This window comes from Parasteatoda tepidariorum, chromosome 1, assembly GCF_043381705.1.
Source record: "Parasteatoda tepidariorum isolate YZ-2023 chromosome 1, CAS_Ptep_4.0, whole genome shotgun sequence".
NCBI classification, from domain to species: domain Eukaryota; kingdom Metazoa; phylum Arthropoda; class Arachnida; order Araneae; family Theridiidae; genus Parasteatoda; species Parasteatoda tepidariorum.
In genome coordinates, this window is record NC_092204.1 from 40,669,341 (window position 1) to 40,685,945 (window position 16,605).

The window sequence follows — 16,605 nt, forward strand, 5'->3', positions numbered from 1 at the left end:
TCGTCTGTCGTACTTTCCTGATAACCACATGGATTTTTTGTTAGTTAAAAATAGTTAAGTAAAAAATGTTACAATTGACCCCACTCTCCCCTACTCATTTATTATTAGGCGCTGTCATAAAATCAAATAAGCTGTTTCACTTCAATGTTTCATGTTTTTAATGTTTCGTGTTACATTTCATATTTCTGTTTTTTAACATTAATTGTTAAAGGTACCCACAAGCGATTCCAAGGGATTAGTAAAAAGCAACCAACAGGCCATTTACCAATCTTAATTTCATCTTTTGTTATGGCTGAATTAAATTATTCAGCCACTACAAAATCGTTTCTAAAAAACTATTTTTTAACATTACTTGCATTACAATACTAAAATTTGTCAATTACACTAGACTAGTAAAAGATGCACACTACATTATGTTAGTGAAATCTTTATATTACAATAGTTAAGGAAAGTTTGTACAGAACACTAAATAAAAACTTTACATTCCATACAAATAATATAAAAAATGATTGATTTCCGTATATATTACACATATAGATTTTGACACAATAAAAGAAATTTTTATGTACTATGATTCAACCTTCATTGTTTGGAGTATCCCTCATTACACATGCTAAATAATTATTACAGATGGTAATTAAAGTGATGAAGTCAGACTCACGCAAAAAAAAGTTTCAAAATAAATAAGATCTCCAAGACATGGGATAAGGGATTAGACTCAGTCTGTAAGATATGATTCTTATACTTGAGGCTAATTATACCTAATGTAAAAGTCCTTATAACCTTAATCTTTTTTTTTCTTTTTGCGCATTTCGAAATGGCGTATTTCTGAACAACAGAAAAACTTAAACGAGCTTAAGGAAATTGCTCATCAAAAAATAATGATTTTCAAGAAATATTAATTTCTTATTTTATTTAAAATGATAATGATCTTTAAAAATTTTAGAATGTTTTCTTAGGATGTAATTTTATTTCTCCGCAAGTTTTATTTCTTTGAGCTAGTTTTTAGTTCTCTATTCATTCCAAAAGTTCGGTAAGTGAGGAAGAGTTCTGGTTACAGAGAATACAGAAATATTCGAGAAATCAAACAAATGACAAAGAAACGTTATTAAAAATTTCCAAAAGACGCTAGTTATTAAATAGATATTTTTGTTCTTAATCACACGTTGCAGATTTTCTCAGTTGCTGTTAACTGGATATTGAAAAAAGCACTTTATTTGGCTAGTTTGCTTATCAAGTAGTTATAAATGATTTTGATTGAAGAAGGAATAAATTATTTTAAATTTTTTATTCCCATTTGTATAAATTAAATTTGAAATTGAAGACTTTTGGTGTACAGAGCGCAAGATGAAAATTAGGAAAACTAGCAACTCTTGAACTAATAGTGAGATTTTAGCATACTTAGATTTGATTTAAATATTTTGGGAGACTAACTTTCAATAAACGTATAAATTAGTGCAGATGATATTTAAAAATCGCATTCAAAATCGTTCTTTAACTTTTTAAAGCTATTAAAATATTTCATTTTATATTTTTTAATTCTTTTGTGATTTTTTCAAAGTTTAATTAAATACATATCTGAATCCCTTTCTTACATTTCTTTTTTTTAAGGGTCACATTATTTAAGGGTCACATTATTTAAGGGTCACATTATTTATTTCAGGCATTGTACACAAATATTACATTTGTGACACTTATAACAATAATGTTTATATAAATTTGCCTGAATAAAAAAATTATAGAGTAATATCAAACACTTAAGTTGCTGTATTACTTGAAGAAATTGACAATGGCAGCCAGACTTGTTTGCAAGTGAAAAGTTCAAAATATGCTTTTCGGTATTCAGCACTCATAGCAACGTATATTATGGGATTGATCACAGTTGATAAATTGATTCCCAAGAAGGACAGCGCAGTAAGTGTAGGGATTTTCGCTTTACTGTCAAAAAAATTAATAAGCGCCATTGGAAAGTAACAAATCAGGAAAGCAAAGAAGACGACTAGCATCACTTTCAAGATTTTCATCTCTTTATCATCAACACGATTCGGAAAATCACCTCTTTGAATCCTACTCTCTCGCGAACTTGCTGTGGCATTTAATTCTTCAGATGTAACAAACAAATTGCACTGCTTTCTCACGTGTTGAGATGCCTTATGAGTGACCCAAAAAATTCTCGAATAGCAAATTGCAAAAACCATGGCTGGAAATGCATAGTAGTGTATAAAAAAGAAAGTTATAACTCTTATTCCATAATGTCTCAAAATGATACAGAGTCCGCTGTTAGGATCGTAACCATATCTTCCTACAACTCCAAAGAATGGTAAAAGTGAATGAATAAAAGAATACATCCACGTTAAAGTTAACTGCAATACTAAATATTTCTTTCTGTATATCAAACGATAATACTTTGGATAAATTACACAGATATATCGATTAATCGTTATTCCAATCATTAAGTAAAACGATTCTCCAGCGACTAAAAATTTTGCCCATATTATCAAAATACAAAAAGAGTGGTTGCGGTTCCAATCGGGCCTGGTGTAATTTATTATTGTGATGATACAAAAAAGCAAATCGGCAACGCATAAAGTTATAACAAAGGCAGTGGTTGGGCATCGAAGCATCTTCGATTTCCTCAAGGCAAGAATCGATAATGAATTACCAAATATTCCGACACATGAAATCATGAGAAAGACTTCTTGCGCAATTGTGAAATTTTCCTGAATATCAGATCTATCTTGTTCTTGGTTCATGTCCAAAGTATCATTATCCAATGAATTGTTTTGGTAGGGGAAAAAGATGTCTTGAAATGAGGTATTCATTTCCTTTTGAATAAACCTAAAATTTATATAAATTTCATATAAGAATCTTTTTGGTTAAAAATCGAGAAAATTAATAAATTTATCTACATAAACTGTATCCTTATTCTTAACACACAATTTTTAATGTGATAACACATTATTGTGGTTGATTAGTTAGTTATTCTTTGCAAAATATCAATCTTCAAATTTTAAGAATTTCGTCGGTCCGTTTCGATTTAATCGGTAGCGTTTCTTGGCAATGCTCTATGCAAAAAAATTTTCAAATTGAAGAAAATACTATCTTCAAAAATTTAAGTTTCCCCCGCAACAATAGGTTCAACGTAATACATCCTTAATTAGGAAATAAAGAAAAGAAATAAAAGAAAATAAAAGAAGTATAATGAATGAGTACTCATTATTATCAAGAATTTATTGTTAAGAATTAAAACCAATAAACATGTTTAAGCAGTAAGAGCACTAACATCTTAACCATTCAATCATATAGAACAAACGGTTTTAAAAGCAAAACAAATGTTGGAGAATCGATCAATATGTTATAATGAATAAATAGATGGCAAATTTGTCGATTTTTTAAATTGTAAACAAAAAATAATAATTTTCCAGAAATACCAATGTTTTTATTTTATTTAGAATAATAATGATCCTTAAAAATTCGAGTTTGGTTTTTTAGAATAAAATTTTATTTCTTCGCTAGATTAGAGCCGAGATTCATCCAAAACTCTGAAAGTAATGGTTACCGTGAATTCAAAAATATTGGACCAATCATAAAACAAAAAAAGTTTTTTAAAAATTTCCAAAAGACACTAGTTATTAAATAGATATTTTTGATCTTAATTACACGCTACAGAATTTTACTTGCTGTTAACTGGACATTGCAAAAAGCATTTTATTTGGCTAGATTGTTTGTCAAGTATTTGAAAATGGTTGTTATTGAAAAAGGATGAATTTAATTTCTACTAATTATTCCCATTTGAATAAATTAAATTTGAAATTCAAGATTTTTGGTGTACAGAGCACAAGATAAAAATTAGGAAAACTAATAACTCTTGAACTAATGGTAAATTTTAGCATACTTAGATTTGATTTAAATATTTTAAGAGTCTAACTTTAAATAAACTTATTAATTAGTACAGATGGTATTTAAAAATCGTACTCAAAATCATACTTTAAATTTTCAAAGATATTTTATTTATTTCGTTTTCCATTTTTTTATGATTTTTTTAAAGTTCAATTAAATATAAATCTGAATTGTTATTATCAACTGCATTTGCGTAAATATCTTTACTTTAACTATTCCTTTCTACCATTCCTAAATTTAAGGGTCGCATTATTTTTCTTTTTTTGCATTGCACACTAATATAATATTTGCGACACTTATAACAACAATAATGTTTATATAAACTTGCCTAAATAAGAAAATTGTAGAGCAATATCAAACACTTAGCATCTCTGAAGTTGCTGTATTTGAAGAAGCTGCTGCATTTGAAGAAGTTGACAATGGCAGCCAGACTTGTTTGCAAGCGAAAAGTTCAAGATATGCTTTTCGGTATTCAGCACTCATAGCAACATATATTATGGGATTGATCACATTTGATAGGACTATTCCCAAGAGAGATAGAGCAGTAAGTGTAGGGATTTTCGCTTTACTGTCGTAAAAATTAATAAGCGCCATTGGAAAGTAACAGATCAGGAAAGCAACAAAAATGACTAGCATCACTTTCAGGATTTTCCGTTCCTTATCATCAACACGATCAGAAAAATCATCTCTTTGAATCTCTAGTGACGTTGCCGTAGGTTCTAATTCTTCTGGCGTAAAAAAATTGCTCTGCTTTCTCACTCGTCGAGATGCCTTATGAGTGACCCAAAAAATTTTCGAATAGCAAATTGCAAAAACCGTGGCTGGAAATGCATAGTAGTGTATAAAAAAGAAAGTTGTAACTCCAGTTCCATAATGTCTCAAAAGGATACAGAGTCCGCTGTTAGGTTCGTAACCATATTTTCCTACAACTCCAAAGAATGGTAAAACTGAATGAATAAAAGCATATATCCACGTTAAAGTTATCTGCAATACTAAATATTTCTTTCTGTATATCAAACGATAATACTTTGGGTAAATTACACAGATATATCGATTAATTGTAATTCCGATCATTAAATACTCCGATTCTCCACCAACGAAGTATTTTGCCCATGTTATCAAAATACAAAAGATGTGGTTCGTGTTCCAATCGGGTCTGCATAAATTAATTAGAGTGAAAAGACAAAAAAGCATATCGGCAGTGCATAAAGTTATAACAAATGCAGTGGTTGGGCTTCGAAGTTTTTTCGATTTCCTCAAGGCAAGAATCGACACTGAATTACCAAATATTCCGACAGACGAAATTATGAGAAAGACTACTTGCGCAACTCCCATTTTTTCCTGCTTATCAGATCTATCCTGTTCTTGGTTCATGTCCAAAGTATCATTATCCAATGAATTGTTTCGGAAAAGGAAAAAGATGTCTTGAAATGAGGTATTCATTTCCTTTTGAATAAACCTAAAATTTATATAAATTTTATATAAGAATCGTTTTGGAGAAAAATTGGAGTATTAAATAATTTTAACTACATAAACTGTTTACCTAACGCACAATTTAAATATGATAACACATTATTGTTGTTTATTAGTCTATTCATTGCAAAATATCAAGCTTCAACTTTACCGAATTTTTTTTTCCCCTTTCAACGGTAGCGTTTCTTCGAAAATGCTGAATGCGAATTTTTTTTCAAATTGAAGAAAATACTAACTTCTAATAAAATTTAACTAAAATTCTAAGTTTCATTGGTAACAATAGGGTTAACATAATACATCCTCAATTGGGAAAAAAGGAAAAAGGAAATATAATGAATTTAAGGAAGTATAATGAATGAGTACTCATTTATTATTAAGAAATGAAACCAGAAAACATGTTTAAGAAGTAAGAGCACTAACACGGTTTAGAAAGCAGAAGAAAAAAAATTTTGAAAAATCGGCACTATGTTATAATGAACTATGTTATAACTACTATGTCGATTTTTTGACGTTAATCTATAATTTTAGCCCACGTAATTTGCTTGAAAATATTAAATACTGTAATATAGGCAACATTTCAGAGTTATATTTACATGACAGGAGGAAAACATCATATACTATTACAGTGTCATAAGGGGATGCAAGAAAGAAGGAAAATTCATGAAATATATTAGATTTGACGTTTTTTAAAATGATACATACATTTCTGACAAAATCATTGTCAATAATAAAGTAATAACGCTTACGTATAGTTAAGTCATCGTTAAAGCGAATTCTATTTCAGAAAATTTGAAAATATTGAGATAACGCTTTAAATTGTAGTATTGATACATTTTCCATTCCTATCATTAACTTTAACCCCAAACAACAAAATAAATAACAAGCTGGTGTAAATAAAGATTTTCAAGCTCTGAGGAGTTTTAATAAAATAAAGAAATATGTTTCATAAATGTTTAATGTTTTCAATGTTCAACGTTTCGTGTTACATTTCGTAATGTTGCTTTCGTAACATTAATTGCTATAGGTACCCATAAGCTACTCCCTATGGATTGGTTAACGGCAACTATCAGGCCATTTAAAACTCCTTATGTCTTCTTTCTTAATGGCAAAATTGAAATATTCAGAAACCACAGAGACGCTTCTAAAAATAAATTTTTTGATATTACTTACGTTTTAAAAGTAAAATTTGTCAATTATACTAGACTAGTAAAATCTGAACACAACATTAAGTTAGTTAATCTCTAAATTTTCTTAGTTTAGTAAAGTTTGTTCAAAACGCTAAATAAGAAAGTTACATTCCTCATAAATAGTGTGAAAATGATTGACTTCCGTAAGTATTACACGCATAGGTTTTGACATAATATTTAATGTACTATGATTCACCCTTCATGGTTTGGAGTATCGCACACAATATATGCTAAATAATTATTGCAGATGATAATTAAGGTGATGAAATCAGACACACACAAAAAAAAAGAAACGTTTCAAAATAAGTATAAAGAAGTTTTCCGAAAGATCTCCGAGACATGAAGGAAAGGATTAGACTCAATTTTTAAGATATGATCCTTAAACTTGAGGTATATTTTAAATAATATAAAGGTCTTTATAATCTAAATCTTTCTTTTTCTTTTTGAGCATTTCGAAATTCATTTAGAGCTTATGAGCAAAAGAAAACTTGTAGAAATTGCTCATCAACAAAAAATAATAATTTTCAAGAAATAATAATTTCTTATTTAATTCAAAATGATAATGATCCTTCATACATTTGAATGTTTTCCTAGAATATAATTTTATTTCTCCTCGTGTTTTAGTTCTTTGAGAAAAGATTCATCCAAACGTTCTGTAAGTAATGAAGAGTTTTGGTTACTGTGTATTCAGAAATATTCAAGGCATCATATGACAAAAAAATTATTTTAAAAATTCCCAAAAGAGGCAAGTTAATAAACAGATTTTTTTGTTCTCAACTATACGTAGTAAATTTTCTTAGTTGCTTTTAACTGGTTATTGAAAAAAGCATTTTATTTGGCTAGTTTGATTATCAAGTACTTATAAATGGTTTTGATTGAAAAAGCAGTAAATTATTTTCCATTATTTATTCCCATTGTAAGATCTTTAGTGTACAGAGCACAAGATAAATATTAGGAAAACTTATAATTTTTAATCTAATAAACATGTTTCAGCACACTTAGATTTGATATAATATTTTATGAGACTAACTTTCAATATCCTAATAAATTTGTGCATATGATATTTTAAAATAGTACTCAAAATCTAACTTTTACTTTTTAAAGATATTTAGTTTATTTAATTTTCTACTTTTTAATTTTTTTATGATTTTTTTAACTTTCAATTAAGCATACATCTGAATTATAAATTTCACCTTTATTTGACTGAATATCTTTTTTTCACTATCCCTTTAAAGCATTTCTAAATTTAATGGTAACATGGTTTATTTTGGGCAATGCACACTAATATTACATTTTTGATACTTATAACAATAATGTTTATATAAATTTGCATGAAAACAAAATGCAAAGCAATATCAAACACTTAGCATCTCAGAAGTTGCTGTATTTCAAGAAGCTGCTGCATTTGAATAAGTTGCTTCATTTGAAGAAGTTGACAATTTCAGCCTGACTTGTTTGCAAGTGAAAAGTTCAAAATATGCTTTTCGGAATTCAGCACACATAACAACGTATATTATGGGATTGATCACATTTGATAAGTTGAGTCCCAAGTGGGATAGAAAAGTAAGTGTAGGGATTTTCGCTTTACTGTCATAAAATTTAATAAGCGATATTGGAAAATAACAAATCAGGAAAGCAAGAAAGATGACTAGCGTCACTTTCAGGATTTTCATTTCTTTATCGTCAACACGATCCGGAAAATCATCTATTGTAATCCTACTCTCTCGTGAAGTTGCTGAAGCATTTAATCCTTCTGACGTAACAAAAAAATTGCTCTGCTTTCTCACTCGTCGAGATGTCTTACGAGTGACCCAAAAAATTCTCGAATAGCAAATTGCAAAAACCATGGTTGGAAATGCGAAGTAGTGTATAAAAAAGAAAGTTGTAACTGTTATTCCATACTGTCTCAAAAGGATACAGAATCCGCTCTCAGAATCGTAACCATATCTTCCTACAACTCCAAAGAATGGTAAAAGTGAATTAATAAAAGAATACATCCACGTTAAGGTTATCTGCAATATTAAATATTTCTTTCTGTATATCAAACGATAATACTTTGGGTAAATTACACAGATATATCGATTAATCGTTATTCCAATCATTAAATAAAACGATTCTCCAGCGACTAAAAATTTTGCCCATGTTATCAAAATGCAAAACGCGTGGTTTCGGTTCCAATCGGGTCTGCTGTAATTTATTAATGTGATGATACAAAAAAGCAAATCGGCGACGCATAAAGTTATAACAAATGTAATGGTTGGGTTTCGAAGCTTCTTCAATTTCCTCAAGGCAAGAATCGATACTGAATTACCAAGTATTCCGACAGACGAAGTTATGAGAAAGACTACTTGAGCAATTCTGAATTGTTCCTGCTTATCAGATCTATCTTGTTCTTGGTTCATGTCCAAAGTATCATTATCCAATGAATTGTTTCGGAAAGGGAAAAAGATGTCTTGAAATGAGGTATTCATTTCCTTTTGAATATACCTAAAATTTATATAAATTTTATATAAGAATCCTATTGGAGAAAAATCGGGATATTAAGTAATTTTAACTACATAAACTGTGTCCATATTCTCAACACACTATTCAAATATGATGGCACATATTATTGTGGTTGACTAGTTAGTTATTCTTCGCTAAATATCAATTTTCAACTTCAACGGAATTTAATTTTTTCCGTTTTCGATGAAACAGTTTTTTGGGAAATGCTCCATGCGATATTTTTTTTAAATTGAAGAATATAGTATCTTCTAGAATTTAAGTTTTACCGGTAACAGTAAGTTTAATATAATACGTCCTTCATTAGGAAATAAGAAAAAAAGAAATAAAAGAAATGTAATGAATGAGTACTCATTTATTACTATTAATTAAAACCAGAAAACATGCTTATGGAGTGAGCACACTAACACCTTTACCATCCCGTGATGGAGAGAAAACGGTCTTAAAAGCATAAAAATTTTTTTTAGAGAATTGGTCATTATGTTATAATAGAGGAATAGAAAGCTATTATGCTAATCTTTTGACGTTAATCCATAATTTTTGCCCACATAATTTGCTTGTAAAAATTAAATGCTGTAATGCGGATGACATTTTACAGTAATATTTAGAGGACAGGCGGAAAACTCCGTATACTACAACTGATCATATACTCATATTGAGGTGATACAAGAAAGAAAGAAATTTCATTTTAGAATTTATGTTCTGTCCAGAGTCACATGCTTTCTCCACGAAATCATTGTCAATAATAATGTTATAAAGCTCAACTATAGCTAAATCATCTAAAGTTCGAGTTCTATTTCAGAAAGTGTAAGTAAATATGTAGTGCTTTGAATTGCAGCACTAGTTTTCATTCCCAGCATAAACTTTAAATTCAAAAAAAGCAACACAATAACTAATGAGCTGGTGTAACTAAAGGTTTTCAAGTTAGCTCAAAGGAGTTTTAATAAAATCAATAAAACTGTTTTTAGCGGATTAGAAGTATGTACAACATAAAATTTTCCCGAGTTGAAGCGTTATAAATGCTTGCCACAATATCTAATTTTTTATTGAAAAACAATAAATATACGGAAATTTTAGAAAAAAATGAATAAATAAATGGACAATCCTAAATAGCTTTCGATCTAATGATTGGATCTTCATGTTTCGAAACTCAACGGTTGTAGGAGGTGACCTCAAATATGCTAATTAATTAGTGCAGACGATATTTCAAGTTACGACATCAGACACAAAACGTTCTTTCTCTGAATACCTTTCATTTTATTTTATTTTATAACCGTCGTTGAAAGCGGACCCAATTACATGGGTTTACGACTACTAATGTTCAACTCCGTAGCCTTGCAATTTTGAACCAATCCGGAAGACATGGAAACTCCTGGATCAGTACTCCCAGAGGTATGATTTGTATGGGAACATGGAGGACTTTGAGAATCGACAGATTTAACGTGTATCAGTCACATTTTACTACACGGGGAGTCTTCGTCCGGCGAGGATCGAACCCACAACCTCTTGGACATGGGCCTAGCGCCTTACCGACCAGGCTATCCCGGCCCCTATACCTTTCATTCGTCGGATTCAGATTTCTGGCCCCCAAAATGTATGAGTTACCCGCAATCAGGGAAATATGTACCCAATAGTTTGGTCAAGAGAGCGACCCTGAAGTTTGGAGCTTTAGATGTTAATTTTACATTTTACTTATTTCATTATATCTCAAAAACTTTTTAAGCAAATTGAAAAATTTTTGCATACAATTTCAAAATTCGTTTATCAAAAATAATTTAATACTAAAAATACCGTTTAATAAATAATTGTTATTTTTTACCACTTTATTTAATACTTGTGGAATGAATTTTGAATTGTTTAGTACACCATTTTTCAAATGATTTTAAAGAAAGTAAATTTACAGGACAAAATGCGAAATTTGGTAAAAGGTAAAATTAACTTTAAGGGTCAACTCTTCTGACTAAACTCTGGAACCATATTATCCAAATCGTTTCTACCCCTATATTTGGGATCAGAAATCCAAAAGTATTATATTTATTCAGAGTAAGTACGTTTCTGTGTCTGATCTCGTAACTTCAAAAATCGTCTGCACTAATTAATTATCCTGTTTGGGGTCACCCGCTCGATCGATTAAGATTAAATTCTAGAACATGAAGATCTGATCATTAGATCAAAAAATAATCAGGACGGTCAGTTTATTTTTTACGCATTGTGCATCAAACAGATTATCTAAGCTATACACTTTTTTACTCACTATTTGTTTAGTTACTTTCAAAGCACTAAATTTGTTTATGTTTAAAAAATTTTGTTTAAGAAAAAGATAATAATTATTGATAATTTTTCTCAGGACATATAATTAGTTCAAATGCGCAATTTTTATTTTATTTTATTATTAAACATCACTTTATACAAAGAGCCAAATACATGGAAGTATTTCAGAAAGTTTAAAAATATCGGATTTTTATATACCAAATTTCATAAACAAAAATTTATTTAAACTTTTCGCCTCTGTCAAAAGAATTACATTCTCCATTTTAAATTGTACGTATATGTATTGCAAAAAAATTAAAGTTTTTTTTTTCCACGTTGCAACAAAAAACAGAAAACTTTTAAGTCAGTGAGTAGTCATGCGTATGAACGTTTAAGCATACATGTTTGCAAATTTCGGAATGAAAATTCTTTTTTCGTGAGGGTAACAAAAACCTGAAATAAACTGAGTTGTGGATCCTAGAATAGCACACCCTGCAATGATTTTTTTTAAAATCTCGCGAAGCAAATTTTTGAATTGTCGCAAACTAAATTTCTGGAACTTATTTCGGGGAGATTATTTTGAACGTTTGATCGCATCACAATCACACCACCAAAATTCTTAAACCTGATTGGTTATTTGATATGTATACCTACGCGCATTGTGGTAGGGTTTATTTTTTCTCCATTTATGCTTCTGATCTCTTGCTGTTGGAATCATCGTTATTATTTCATTTTTTTTTACTGTTATTTTATTTATTACCATCATTATTTCGTTTTTCAATTTGTTTTTGTGCGGTACCGGTTAAAAATGGAAATTTATAATAATTTAAATTACTTTTTTTAATAATCAGAAAGCAACGTTGATCCCAGTAATAATCGCCAGCTTGGCGAGATCTTAAAAATTCGCCAAGAGTTGGGCTATTCTAGGATTTTATCAAACTGAGCTATAAGCGGGCAGAAGGGAAAGGTTAAACGAAAATAATTCACATACACAAAACCAAAACAAACTGTTCTATATGTTTGAAATAATTATTAATTAATGTTTGATAATTAATACAGAAGAGATATGCGTTTTATGAAAAAATATCGGGCAGCTTTTTTTTTCTTCAAATATTAGTACCTTTTACTTTTTTTTTAAATGCATTTACTATGTAAAATAAAATGCAATAATATATGAAAGCAAAATATGAAACTGAGAATATATTTGTCTTACAAATTGTTGCCGAAAACAAATTGTTTTCAATATTTGTTCATTCATAGTAGGATGTTTTGATTCTACATAAAAGATCAATCTAAATTAAAATGCATTTCCATCACAGAAATTGCTGCATTGTAAATCAAAAACATGTAATATTTTTTTAAAAATTTATTTTAAACGCCTCAATAATTTTAAGGGTTGATTACAGGAAACTAAAAATCTTAAAAACCAGGCTTTAAAGATGCTTTTAGAAATAAAGTTTTCTGCAGCATCTATAAATATGCTGTTGGTTCTAATGCCAGTTGCCAATACCAGCAAGCCTGCTTGGTAAAACCATGCGAATTTAAGGTAGAGGGTACGTTTCTTGCTTTTTCAGAGGCGTCATCTATGGCCAATAATACGACTTCAGTCACACATCACAGATCACTTTAAAGAGCGAAGCTCTTCATTCATCCACAGATCGTTATTTTGACCTGAACCTGAAAACGATCAATCTTCAATTCAATGCCCCCAGAGGTATGACTTGTTATGGGAATTTAAAGAACCTTGTGACATAACAGATTTAACGTGCACCAGTCACCATTTGCAATATGAGGGGTCTTCAATCGGCATGGAATTCACTGTCTCTTCGACATGGGCCTAATGCCCTACCGACTAGACTATTCCGGCATATAAATATGTAATACCCATCGTTAACAGAGCTTTCACATACATGCAAAACACTTTCACGGTGACAAATTTTGAACTTCTGAAATCGCAACTTATGCTACTATAGTTGTCGCCTATGGACAAAGGCTTACAAAATGGCAAAAAGGAACAATTTCAGCGGAATACAATTCGTTATGGGGATGAAGTCGCGAAACACACGTTAATGTGGGATACAGAAACGCAAAAAGGAACAATTTCATCAGAATACAATTCGTTTCAGGGATGAAGATGCGCGAGTTGATCAAAAAATTAGTTATATAACCAATAAAAAAAATTTTTAAATAATTCTGTTGTCGAAATTACCGGAACTTCCGAGTCGATGGAGATTGCCGTAAGTTTTTTCGATTGAACTAAAATTTCACACATTTAATTTTTTTATGGATTGAAATAAGAAAAGGATAGGAGCAAAACTTATAAATAGTTGACAAAGTAAAGGTTACTTTAATAAGTATTAAGTACGTTGGTTGTCCACGTCTTGAATTATTAATAACAAAATGCATAAGATAAACTAGTAATTTTTGAAAATAAAAATATTTTTATTGATTGTTTTTACCATTGCTTTAACAAAAACAATTTTTACACAAAATAAGGGGAAAATATTAGACTAAGTGATCAAAATATTGTTTGTTTGTTTTTCAATTTGAATTTGTACTAACGGGAAGCTGTTCCATAACTAACACTGGACATATCATTTTGCTTGATCCAAATAAATTACTGTTCTTATATTACTTTTGTTTCAAATATTTTCATAATGCATCATCCACTACATAAAATTTCATATTCCACTACAAAAATTTAGCAATTTTCCTCACTCTATCGAGGGTGTAGTACACACTTTCAAATGTAGTCTTCGGCTTTCTAAGGACTCAAAAGTTCAGGGTTCGTTCCCATCCAACGATAAAGATTGTCTCTTTCGCACTATTTTTACAATGATGATCAGGGGCAACGAATACAAACTCTGATTCCTTAACAGCTAATCAGAGGGCAGCACTATTCTGCCTTATTACATAATTCGGTAAACAATGCGCCTCAAAGTCTCGAAAGCCGAAACTGACGATCATTTTGTTGAGATTGAGGGGAGAATTTTATCGACTATGTCAATCATCATCTATCAAAAGGTACCTCAAGATGGATTCAAGTTAACATGTCTTATATACTAGTGATTTGTTATTTAATATTTGTAGTGGTAGTTACGCCACATTACTTCCCTTCTAGAATTTTACATGTGATAGAATTCGATGAACGAATATCACTAGTTGATTCATGCTGTTTATTTATTTATATCAATTTTTGCTCATTATATTTTCTTCATTTTTTTTTTCTTTTTGTAACATTTCGCACAATTTTTTTTTCCTTTCATTTTTTGTTTATAGCAATCCGCTCATTTTATTCTCCTTCTTAATTTTTGCTTATTGACCGGGAGACTTTATCTACTTCGCCAGATTTTTTTCTATTTGAGAGATATATTAAACAAATCAAACTGTTTAAAGTGGATCATCCATCATGTTGGCGTGTTCATATCACATTCGCAAGTCACTAATATGAGGATTTAATCATATGTCAACCATCATCTATCAAAAGATATCCCTAAATGGATTCAAGTTAACATGTCTTATATACCAGTGATTTGGTATTTAATATTTGTAGTGGTAGTTACGCCATAAGCTTAATGTTAATTTACTTTCATTGTTTGCGTGTATTTCATGAGAAAAAGGACAAAGACGGTACGAACTAATATGGTTTTTTTTACTGTAAGTTGCCCTAAAATAACAGTCAAAAAGCGACAAATATCAAAAAATGCATCCAATAAAATATTTAGAATTACAAGCGTAATGAATCTTATAGAAACACAATTCTATGTAATTAACATGAAATGCACAAAAAGCAAAGAAGTAATAAAACCAAAGAAGTAAAATGAAGTGGAATTAAAAAAGCAAAACTTTAGCTTATTCACCTTGTATTCATTACCTAGTAATGAATTTAAAATTATTCAAAAAATGTAAGCGTAAATCATTTTCTGATTTTTTTTAAATATATATCGGGCTTTAAAACTTAAATATAATTCAGACTTTAAAACTTAAATATAATTCAGACTTTAAAACGTAAATATAATTCAAACCTATAATTTCTTAAAATACATATTTTTTAATTTATTTTTTTAAACATTTTCAGTTACAGAACTGAAACAGATATTGCTCTTTTTTTAAAATTGAAATGCAAGAAAATAATTTATTTAGGAATTGTTGATGAATAATTTTATATTATGTAACCAAATGTGATTTATACATTTTTATTACAATATTTGAAATTATATATCATAGATTATATACAATATTTGAAAGTTAAATTCCTTAGATTATGCATATTTTAAAGATATTTTTAGTTAACTCTTTTTAAAAAATTGAAACACAAGAAGTGCATTCATTTTGGTATTAAAAATGAATGATATTGTATTATTTTCTAATGTTTAAAATACATTTATGGCTTACAGTCTATAGATTATAATTTTTTTGAAATAGATATTTAAATATTTCCATTTAAGTAATTGGCATGCATGCACCAACTACTTGAATTCCATCAGTATAGTTATTTACCCTATAAACAAAGATACAAGACATATTATCAACATAAAATACTTACTTAAGCTGGCGATCAGAAAAAAGAAGTTTTGATCAAAACAAGATTAATCGAAATAAAATAAAAGTTTATCTTATTTTGCAAATATTTTGCAATTGTTAGAAATTTTCGTCAGACTTCAATATCGTAATTCAAATTTTTACTGAAGATGGTCAATCAGAGAGGAACTGCAGTTATTTCGCATATCCCGTAATTCCGACAAAATATTCTTTGACAGGATTCTGTTGCAAAAACAGCATTTCCTTGTAAATGTATAAAATCCTCTTCCGAGGCTAAAAATACAAAGATAAAAATCAAATCAATCTCTTATCAAGGTTGATGATAACTTTGTTTCGAAGGAAACTTTGTAATTTCCGATCATTTATACTGCGCACTTAATACTGTTCGATTCCAGAGATTCTCCTTTAATACCCATCCAAAAACTCCGGTATTTCCTTTTTTGTTTTCCAAGTTTCGTTTGAAAAGTGTAATTTATAGGTCAGAATTATTAAGATTTACTGGGACTATTTATGGTGTTCAACTTTACGGTATATTTTGTTCGCAGCGTGAAAACTATAAAACGAAGTATAAAAAAACATATCACAAAGGTATATAGAAAAATATACAGGAAATACGATGAAGTAAAAAAAAATTATGTTTAATAATTAGTTCGAGAATTATTAACTGTTAAACTTGTAATAAGAATACCATGCAGATAGCTCTACAGGTCACAACTTTTTTTAATTCCTTTTTATTTCCAATGAGCTGCAC

The 16,605-nt window shown here is 29.5% G+C and overlaps 1 protein-coding gene across 5 annotated transcripts in view; it reads right to left on the reverse strand.

Moving 5' to 3' along the window:
- The window catches only part of LOC107447106 (G-protein coupled receptor moody), a 65,939-nt gene extending 49,751 nt beyond the window's left edge, over nucleotides 1-16,188 (reverse strand). The window contains exons 1-2 of one of the 5 annotated variants that reach the window (XM_043038932.2): nucleotides 15,859-16,188; nucleotides 2,663-5,359 (exon numbers count right to left, since the gene is read on the reverse strand). In XM_043038932.2, the coding sequence (XP_042894866.2) occupies nucleotides 2,663-2,679 (17 nt within the window). In that variant the 5' untranslated portion in view covers nucleotides 2,680-5,359; nucleotides 15,859-16,188. Of the gene's footprint in view, nucleotides 1-2,662; nucleotides 5,360-7,451; nucleotides 9,048-15,858 lie in introns of those variants that run through there. The other 4 variants (XR_011636478.1, XM_071179108.1, XM_016061926.4 and 1 more) reach the window with 4 other exon arrangements.
- Between the last annotated feature and the right edge of the window lie 417 nt (nucleotides 16,189-16,605).